The sequence below is a fragment of the Austrofundulus limnaeus genome, unplaced genomic scaffold (genome assembly GCF_001266775.1).
Source record: "Austrofundulus limnaeus strain Quisiro unplaced genomic scaffold, Austrofundulus_limnaeus-1.0 Scaffold10, whole genome shotgun sequence".
NCBI classification, from domain to species: domain Eukaryota; kingdom Metazoa; phylum Chordata; class Actinopteri; order Cyprinodontiformes; family Rivulidae; genus Austrofundulus; species Austrofundulus limnaeus.
This window is the reverse complement of record NW_013952412.1, coordinates 4,330,981-4,342,009: the sequence shown is the minus strand read 5'-3', so window position 1 is coordinate 4,342,009 and position 11,029 is coordinate 4,330,981. Positions and strand designations below refer to the sequence as shown.

Genomic DNA, 11,029 nt, shown 5'->3' with positions numbered 1-11,029 from the left:
AAATTGATGTGGCTTTGTTATCGGCAGTGTCAATTGATTATACCAAGGTGCGATAATGAAAAAACTAATTGAACGTGTCCACTTGTAAACAATTTGTTGAGATGTACAAAATACAAACTCAACTCTTTCTGTGTGAACAGCTTGGACTGATTCAAGACTGAGACTGAACACCTCGACAAAACTATTAGTCATAAATTCATGTTCAAGAAAGAGCAGTAGTGGATCGTGGTCAGGACACTAAATGTCAGGCAGAACAACCAATGCCAGTCAATTTATTTAAAGCAAAAATGCTTGAAAGCATCATTTTCTGCTCTGTCTTCCATAGGCTGGAAGTCACAGCTTATAATAAAGAAAGAGAAAGAGTTTTTAGAACGTGACACAACTTGACAAAATTTCTTGTTACAACGTTTATTTATTAAATTTAAAATATCTTTAGCACAGTTTAGAAATTAGATGCTTTCATCTACCATGAGCGCCTTGGAATTTTTACATGGTTCCAAAATGGTTTACATTAAACACTCTTAGAAATGAAAACAATAAAAGTAAGAAAACAATCAAAGTTCCTCTATCACTGCTTATAGATAAAAAGTAAAACTACAGCTGCAAAGTCAGAGGCAAATTTGGCATATATATATAATATTTTTCTTAGGACAAAATATTAGAAAAGCAGAAAATTCTGTTGCAGAAATTAAAATATTTTTTTTTCTTTTGAGTCATTATTTGGAAAATGCTAATTATGTTTGTCGTTTCTGTTTTAACTATTCACGTGTATGTGTATATATGTGTGTGTGTGTGTGTGTGTGTGTGTTTTTAAACCACACTTACTAAAGCTGGTGATATGACTTTCTAAGGAATGAAATAACTTTTTCAGATTGACCGTTTTTAACCTTTTTGAGTTTGCCACAACAATTTATCAGATATTTGTTTTTTTCACTCAGGGTATGTAGCCGTTATTGAGTGCATACATGTGAGTATGAAAATAAAACAGAGAGGTCAGACCACCTGCCTTCTCCTTATCATATTCTCTTTCAACTGATCTACAGACTAGATATTTATGGTCATGTTTTGCCCCATCCAGATCTTATGAAACATAAAAAAGGTAGCAAACATGAGCACAGCACTGGAGTAAATGGCAGGCCAATGCATTACTTATGAGTAGTAAAACAGTACGAGCTAAGACTTGTATTTTTCCCTTTTTGAAATTATTTACAAACTKTAACCATATTAACATTTGATCATGTTTCTCCATTTTTGCTATTTGTCATCAGTACATGCCATATGGGAAGTCTGGATTACAAAAGTACCTGAACACATTGTGTGTAGAATAGCATGCATAGTTGTTTTCTATTTACATTGTATTTACAGTCAAGAACTAAAAAAAGAAGGCTCTACAATACATTTTTTCTCTCATGTGTCTCATTTACATTTCTATGATGGGGAACAAAAAGCAGCTTCACATGGATTTGCAGAGTACACCAGACATGCACATAAAGCATGGTTGACTGAACAAAGTATATTGTTTTATCTCTTCTAACTGAAGGAAGGACCGGCTCAACTCTGTAACAAACTGTCTTTGACCAGAACCACTGCATTGCATAACAGAAATCTACTTTTTTTTTCTCTTTGTCTGTATTGTGCACCCGTCTGTGAGCACAGGGGTGCTTGGGAAGGTTAATTTACAATGTTAACCATGCCGTGAAGGGAAAAGCAAATAGGAAAGAGCATGCACAGCACCAGAGAAGGACATTAAGCTGTAGCCACATCTTTCTCTCTTCTGCTCCCTATATCTGTCCAGTGACACCCCCCCCCCCCCCCCCCCCCCCCCCCCCGTGTACAAAGACACTGGGCTATCACCATTCATCATGGCAGACATGCTGAGAGGATCTTACACTAGTGATCAGGCTGGAAGCAGGCACTCACTGCTGCTACTTTTGTATTTAAAGCATAATGCCTTTATAGTCAAAGTCCAATATCAAAATACCAATACATTAAAAAAGTAAAACATCGGGAAGACATTTTTGCCATTTAGCCATTAGACATTTTAACAATTTAAAGTAAAATCAGTGTATTGCTATGGAAAAGAAAACAGAAGATTGTCCATGTCAGAATAGAAAAAAAAAACTTTTATGTTACCCAGAAGCATTAGTATACTACACACACACACACACACACACACACACACACACACACACACACACACACACACTTGGGTTGTTACCAACATCTGGTGAAAATTTCATGTCATTAGCACCTCTAGTAATATATTTACTGAGAAAAATGGTGACGTGTTTAAAACTTATTTTACCCGCTGTGTACATATGTATGTATATAACACACACACACACACANGTATACTACACACACACACACACACACACACACACACACACACACACACACACACACACACACACACACACACACACACACAATTCTTATTAATGTAAAAAAATAAAAAAGAAGGATCTACAATGCAATTCATTTTTTATATGTCTAATTTACATTTCTATGATGGGGAACTATATATATATATATAAAGAATGACTGACATGTTTGCATCTACAACACAGACAATATTTGAATTCCTGGAGGTTGGTATCCTGCTCATGGGATGTTGAAGTCATTAAAGTTATTGCTCATTTAGCAAGAACATCAGTATCCCATCCTCAATTCTCCTCACCACTACACGTCTTTTGTCCACCTCCAGCTCATTTACAGGCAACCTCTATTATAGGCAATCAGCAGCATCGTGCCCTCACAGGGGGTCCATAAACACTTGATTTCACAGTACTGCCTTTGATACAAGAAAGAGGTGACTGCCAGAATATGTTAATGGGCTTTCCCATAAAGCTTATCTCTGACTGGGGTCAGAAAAGGCCAAGTGGCAAGGGGCTGATTGCCATAGCAATAAGACCCTAGAATCTGGTATTGCAGCTTACAACCCCTTTGATAATAACATGGCTAGCCAAGGTCTACCTTTTTGATAATCAAGCCCCTCATTTAAGCACATGTGGGAAATAATGTGGACATTTACTATGGTACAMTTGAAATGAGGGGTGAGTGCAAATTAACCTCTGGTAACAGTGAAGGGGCTCGTTGTTAAAGGAATCATAAACTTTTAATTGTTCACCACCAGCAGTTTTTTTGAAGCAGGTAAAAACAAAACTGATGCGCTGACCCAAGCTATTGAAGCATGTGCACAGTTCAAACAAAGTTATGTCCCTTCAGTGTTTAAAGCATACAGTGTTTACTGAAACATCTGTAAAACAAAATACATGTCTCTAAACAATATTTTTTGAGGAACTTTGCTGCATAACAKTTTTCTTTTTTTGTAAGGTACACACATGATGGAATTGTACAAATCCGGCAGACAAAAGAGCTTTGAACAACAACTTGATAGCATATGGTTATTCCCTGCTGTCTCCCACTCTCTGCTCTGTAGGGAGCCCAGAAGGCTTGTGTTTATAACTTTCAGGACCGCACAAACTTTTCACTTCATCAAAACCGGAGGATAACACCCTGTTCACAGCAGGTAGAACAGCATGTATCTAACAAAGAAAGGCTTGAGCCTCTCTAATCTTTATTTTGTATCCTAAAGACAAACATGAACATCAATCCAAAATAAGATCAAACTCGGGTGACAGAGAAAAATGAACAACCACCAAATTAAATCAGTTCTGTTACTTTTATAACTAAAAATGTGTTCAGCCCAAAAGTGAACTATTTTTGAATGACCACAGTAAACTTGTTGCAGTCACCTAAAAGTTCATCCCTTGTTTTCCATTAGCATCATCAACTGTCTTTTCAAGGAGGCAAATTGGAATCAAGTTAAGCTGCTTTTCTTTCTGATTATTTTGTCTCTGTTTTCTGGCTCAGTTGGTGGAGACTAAATCAAGCTGTCAGAAAGCAGACTGCTTGGTTTAACGTTGCTGACTGAAATGCCACCTGTCACCAGCTTCTGGCAATTTATCTTTTCCACGTTCATTAGTTTTTATTGTGGCAACTGCAGCATTTAGCATAAGTCCCTTTTGACTATAATCATTCACATACAACCCATATGTACAATGAGTCTACCATGTTAAAAGTTGTGATTTCCTTCATTACCCAGTCAGAAACTATAGATTCAGTTTACAGTTTTATCAATGGTATTACGCTGAGGTCGGCAACGAGCATTTCTTMCAATTGAGGCATTTTGGCTAATCCGATTCGCTCCACTCCCGCCCTSTCTTCCAATCTTCTTGGGAGCTCATCTCATCTCAGTGAACGGACTTGGTGGCTTGCTGCCCACCTATAGAGCTCAAGCTTATATTCAGGGCAGAGTAAGGTAGGAGAAAKGGCTTTAAAAGTTCAATTATTCATCCCTGTTATGAGCTCTGTGACACATGGAGGCCTGTTCTGTCTTTACTATAGCCTGACTATCAGAACAGCTCTAATCCACCACATCTCTGCATTAGGATCTGTGCCTATTTAAATGCCACTGTTGAATCTCTTTTTTAACCCAAATACCCAAATGATTTTGACAATGTAACCACCTTTAATGTYTGATTTTTTTTCACATCAGCCTTGGAGATAAAAATCAAAAAAGGGCAATTGACATGATGCGCTGCTATGTAAATCCACCTTTCTTTAACCCCACTTTGTAGCTTAGAGCTATTCCAGATTTTTCAAGTTAAAAAGAGTAAATGCAAAGTTTAATCATAAAATGTATGAACTGCTTGTCTGAGTTTCTGTGAAGAGTAAAATGTGGATAATAATCCGTTTTCCAATTTCATATCCTCCAGTTTTACTTTTTTTAACATTGCAGTTTAATAAGTGACAGACAGAAACCATGTAGCTCCAAAGATGCAACTTTTCATAAAGTGAAAAACAAGTATTCCTTTTTCAAATACAGAAACTGTGTGGCCACAAGTTGTTTTGTTGACAATTTTAATTGTTTAGCCCACCATGAAGCCATAAACAGATTAGTAGTGACAAATGGAGTAGATTTATGTAAACTTTGAAATTTATTACAAATGAAGATACAAGGATTTTGACTGACTGGGAACTTGTGTTTCTACTCATTTTGAGGTTTTACAGCAGTTCCAATAATTTATTGAAAAGTGTTTTTTATTTCATTTATTTATTGTGATTAACAACATGGGCACCAAAAACCACTATATGAATGCCTCCTCAAAGTGCCTTAATYACTGTAACACATTTCACCATTGGCATTAAACTTGCATAGTGACAAAAGCACCCAGTCAGAATCAGATGGCACCTGCTGGTAAAAAGTGGTTATAGTTCATTGAAAACAAGGAAGGCCATGAAAGACTAGTGGTAAACTAATGTGAAATCAATAAACTCCACTGACCAGAATAATAATGTTGGTGCAACCGATTGAACAAGTGTGTCAGTTTTCTATGAATTAATTCTTGTAGTATTCTTTTCAAAAAAGCACAATCTACAGTAGGTTTCTTTTTCAAGTTCACTCCAGTGAAAACTGTGTCATGTTTACTTTGGCCTGGTGTGTATCAACTTCAGTGGTCCACAAGCTCACAACAAGCTTACAAGTAAGCCAGCAATGACACTAATGGAGTATTTCATCAGGAGCACATGGCCGTTTTAAGCAGTTGAGAGACGGATCTGCATGATAGGAAAAATAAACTAAAATGAACATACCATGCTGTGAGCTTTCTGTGACTATGAATTTTGTTTTTAATATAAATAATAAGAATCCCCCCCCCCCCAATATGGCACTGCAAAATGCCATCTTTCTGGTTCATTTTTCATGTCATTTTTCTCTTACTCTTGTTTATTTATTAAATATGGTTATATTAACTTAAATAGCTTAATATTGCTCAGTCTGTTCTACGCTTAATCCAAAAACAGGAATGTGACACTGCTTTATCCTGGTGTCGCAGTGACTAAATAGGTGGCTTGATGACTTTGCTGAAGCAGATCATGTGTCCAGGACAAGAGTGAGACAGAAATGAAATAATAGAAAGGACATTGGAGCGAGTACAGACAGAAATTAGGCATTAGAAAGAAGCCATGGTAAACTAGGAGAGGAGATTGGTGTCTAAAAACAGAAAYGGTAAATGAGGGAAGGAGCATGAGTAGAAGACAAAAGCTGATTAAGTTAGGCCTGAGCAGGAGGCTACAGGAGAGAAGGCAGCGAACAGGACCCAGCAGGGGGTAAATCTGAATCAGTAAAGCTCTATATCCCCTGTATCCCCGTGCCCCTCCTCCCTTCTACATATCCATCATATTAATATACATACAGCATGGCCCTCTGGGTAATATATCTTTGACCTGCGATTACGCTAACAGCTTATTGTTTGCACACTGAACAATCCCATTATGTAGGCGATCTGTTTACATACAGCCTTGCTGTTTAGATTAGCATAGTTTTGTATGTGTGTAAATATATGTGTGTCTAACAAAAAGACCAGTGGCGCGCTCGCACCCAGTCTATGCATAAAAGGCTASAACTGCATGTATTCTGATCCTGGTTGAGGATTAAAATACACATCATACTTCACTCAAATAAAATAGGAAAGCAAATCAACCTGTCACATAATAAAATTCCTGTGCAAAAATGAGGCTTGGCTAAGAAAGCTGAAGGCTTGCGTCTCATATCAGTGTTTTTTTTATTGCCACAGCTGTCTGCTATTTGACTGACACCTTCATCCTTTTTGCATTTTAAATCTTCTTTAACTTCTTTAATCACCGTTAGGAAGTAAGTCCTGATTTYATATTTGTTTATGTGTTGACTGTAAATATGTTTCCTTTTTTCAGAGTGCAAAATTTGATTCAAGAGAATTTCTTCACTGGCTCTACATTGACCAAAACGGTTGTAGCTTCAGTTATTAATATAGCATTTGAATTAAAGAACTTAAGTCTGACTTAATTGTTTTTATACAGTTTTCTGCAAAATAACGCATTTGATCTTTAGAGTCTAAAAAAGCTCAGTTTTAATTTTGTAGKTTATTTATTTTTGGCAATGATTTCCTTTAACTTGGGCAGGGATTAAAAGAAAAGAAAAGAAAAGAAACTGAATTAACAGGTGTTTACCCAAAAGGCCGAACATCTGGTCAAGCCAAGAGCCCTACTCATTAACACAAAGTTAACCTCAGACAGGATGTGAGATCTTGACAGCTAAGAGAGCTGCATGCGGGTGTAACAGTTTGAGGTCAAGGAGTTACTGAGCTCTCCAAGCAGGTCAGAAATAAGTATCATTTAGTTGCCAGGACCAGAAAATGTTTCAACACAAGCGCAGGGAATTTTGTTCAAGTCTTGCCTCCTCTCTCTGTTCTCCTCTGCTCTGCTCTTGGACTTCTCTGTCAGTGTGTAGACTCACTGAAATGTGCAAATCCCTTTGACACAAGATGAATAGACAGTTGCTGGCAGGATGCCCCGTGCCACTTTGTTTGCTGCCACTTAACTGGAGCACTCTCGCTTTGCCTTCCTACCCTCTCTTCTTCTACTCATGCTTGGTCTGACATCAAAAAGGAGGGTTGGGTCCCTCACAAAGTGTTTACATGGTATTGGTACTGCTCTTCGATGGAGGATGACATGCGAACTGGAAGCATAAAATCGCTTCTATCATCTACATTTTCAGAAATCAAAGTAAGGAGGTGTTAAACTTACACTRGTTTATCAGTTCAACTGAATGGATACCTGCTTGTCCTTGTCTATGAATAGTTGTCGTGTTCCATCTACAAGTTAACATGCAGAGTACACCATCTGAAACTACATATACTGGTCATAGTATACATATATACAGCAACAAGCAATGTGTACATTTGCTTCAAAGTAAATCGTTGGTTTCCCCATCGCTATGTAGCATTCAGTGCTGAACTTCCCACGTGAGGCTCTGAGGGGACATGCAGCAGAAAAGTGAACTGTGGGCATAAAAAAGGGAGTCACTGATAAGACATCAGCTCCTCGATGCACAGCACACATTGAGAGGTAGAGGATGCACAATGGCGGAGAGTAGTTGTTCAACAAGCTAGTTTTGCTTTCCCTTGTTGTCCATGCAAATGTTTTCTGTCTTCAACAGTGAAAGACTAATCTTTGAGGTCATCCGTTTCATTGGCTGGGCATGTTATCTGTCAGTGCATATGCTTATCTTCATAGTTCATGGAAGACGAAGGTCAGAGTCCTCATGTCCACATTGCAGTCAGTGAGGAATTCCACCTTTTTTTTGCCCATGTGTAGGCTCAGGAATAAAGCACGGTTTGAAACCATGCAAAGAGAAATAAAAAAAGGTGTCCCATTCTGACTGACAGCAGCTTTGCTACAACAGGCAATACACGGGTATTTAGAGGGCAGTTATTGCAGGGGGGAATACCTCTAATAAGCAGTTGTAGATAAACATTACAAATTACAATAAATCATAATGAAAACATAAAAAAGTACAACAGCCAACAGTGTTAAGTCAGGTTAATGATGATCCAGCTTTCCCCAGCAAAAGTAAACAAAAAAAGTGATGAAACCAAATGAGTTTCTGCCTTATAAGACAATATTTATCTCTAATGATTTTGCATATCTATTCATACACACTGAAAAAAAATACCTGGAGATACTGTATGTATTTAGCTACTGAATGCCAGAGTTTCAAAATGCTAACTCAATGAGATTTGTGGTCTAACAGGCTGGTAAATATAAACTATAGTCTTGTCCATGCTGTTATTCTCACTCATCTCTATATACATGTAATATGATTATTGGAGAGGAAGACTAAGCTGTTACAGAAAGAGAATAAGAAGTACATTTTTACAGCTCAAACAACACCAAAGACAACAGAAATTATATCTGAAATGAACTTTTCGCGGGCCTTTGAGATATAAGAAGAACTCAGATTTTTTTTTTTTTACATGAAAAATCAAACCATGAGTACTCTATTCACAGTAATGAAGGTTATGAATTTGCTGACAGCAACTTGGTATGATTCCTGTTTCAGGAATAAGAACAGGGCTTTATTAGGATCTATTTACAGTAACATGCATTATTGATCTTCCCCACTGAAAAGAAAATAGTTATTCCAAAGTAGTTATCTGGTGTTGTAAATCATCTCATGATTATGAGTCTCTGTTGTTGTTGCTTTTTTTTCCTCTTTTTTTCATATTTTGTAGAAAAAAAGCTGCAAGTAAAATACCAAGAAAAAAGGACAGGAGCAGGAAGAGATTATGATGAATTCTGTTGTAGGATTTTGAGGGATTTTTGCAGGTCTTGTCTTCATTATGATTGTTGTGCTTTGTAGGTGCGATTGGTCAGCCGCTCAGATGTCATCACTGCTCAGTTGTTAGGGTATCTGTTAAAAAAAAGAATTGAGGGAAAGGGGAGAAGGAAAGAGGAGGGGGATGGAAAAAGAAAAGTCATTAAAGTGTGACTCAGATTGCAATTCCTTCACACCACTTAGTGCTGTCCTACCATGTCYTATAATGCATGCCCACAAAAGCACAAAGTCCACTGTGAGTCTGTGAGCTACTCAGGACCCTTGTCTAAACCCTGTCTCCTCTTCAAAAGTTTATGGTTGCACACAATGACTCACAACCGCTGTATTCGGAGTCTGGGATAGGCTCTGCTGTCACTGGTGCCAGTTCAAACACAAAGAAAGCGTGACCACCCTGTGAGTGTACACTGCAAACCCACTTGGCTGAAATTTGGAGTGACAGTGGTGTCGTTATGGGGGGTGACTCTGTGATCACTTTCAATTAAGGCCAAAGAAACATGATCAAATTTGAAGAAAGTGCAATTAATGTTGGGTGTACTTTGTTTAGTTCATTTGCCTTTTAACCCACTGCCATCAAAAAAATTACATTACTTAATTTGTCTTTTTTTATTTTGTCTTCTAAACTATGTAAAGTTTAGTGAAAATGTCCGGCATCCTGATTTGTATGAGGATGATTCATGTTGCCAGGAGGAGCCCTTTGTGGGTGGGCCATTAGACACAGAGGCTGCGGTGGAATTCAGAGACTATCTACTGGAGATCCAATTACACAACCCTACTGTAAAGGTGCTTCCTGCACCCATTATAAATCACAGTAAACAAAGAAACTATTGACATTGCACCACATACAGTTACTGTTCCACACATGCCTGCAATGTATAAAGTTGTAAATGTGTATTTTGACCTTGGTGGACTTGGAGGTTCCCACATGAAGTTGTGCTGTTATTTTTTTAGCAACTGAGATTTTATTGGTTGTGTTACTTGACTTTGTTTTCCTATATTTACACAACATGATTTAAGTCTTGTTGTGGATAGAGCAATACGATGTGCTGGTTTGAACTGAACGTTAAAAATGTCATGCTTTTTATTTTTAAATGTTAAGTGCTTAAATTCATTTTAATCTGACTGTACTCTTTTTGTGGCCAGTTTTTTTTTTTTTTTTTTTACCTACTTGTCCTAATGATTTGATGTGTTCATATGTTGCACATAGTTCTAAGAACCAGGGGAGGGGTCAGATTTATAAAGGATTGCGTGGAAACCATACTAAAAATGAACATACGGCCAAAAGATGAAATGGCATACGCTAAAAAAAAAAATCAGATTTTTAAAACCGTGCGCACGCATGTTTCACTGCATTTTCCCTTTAAAGATAACAGCTGTGCCTCATAATTTGCGCACAAGAACCCGCCTCAGGTTCTACCCTCTACACGTCCACACTCAACCATAAACAGTCAATGCAAAGTACCTCATGAATGTTAAGGTGTATTTAAATCAGTCAGCTGATCAGTGTCAAAAAAAGTGATTGGCCGGTTCAGACACGCGCTGCGTCATGCATCTGGAGGAAGACAGGTGCTGACAGCTGCTCACGTGAACATATTGTCTGTATCCGTAATTTACACAGCTTTTCCCTCATTTTGCAGGTTTACAGACATTTAGAGTGATCTAATGATTTATTTCAAAAACTCAGCTTCAAATTAATTTTTATCTCAGAGGACAATAAAAACAATAAGTAAAATAAAATAAGTCCGATAAAGTTAAGTTCACCGCTCTTCTTCCCTGTCCTCCCCCTCTCTGCTCTGTTATCTGCAGCTGATC

General features: G+C 37.7%; 2 protein-coding genes across 2 annotated transcripts in view; both read right to left on the bottom strand.

Annotated features, from left to right (window-relative positions):
• Positions 1-7,619: 7,619 nt before the first annotated feature.
• The window catches only part of mafa (MAF bZIP transcription factor a), an 86,192-nt gene continuing 82,782 nt past the window's right edge, over positions 7,620-11,029 (bottom strand). The window contains exon 3 of the mRNA XM_014001903.1: positions 7,620-9,295. The gene's annotated coding sequence lies outside the window, so the exon portion shown is untranslated. The remainder of the gene's footprint in view (positions 9,296-11,029) is intronic.
• Positions 9,280-11,029, bottom strand: part of LOC106513019 (histone H2B 1/2) — an 11,031-nt gene continuing 9,281 nt past the window's right edge. Inside the window, exon 2 of the mRNA XM_014001636.1 lies at positions 9,280-9,295. Coding sequence (XP_013857090.1) covers positions 9,280-9,295 — 16 coding nt within the window. The remainder of the gene's footprint in view (positions 9,296-11,029) is intronic.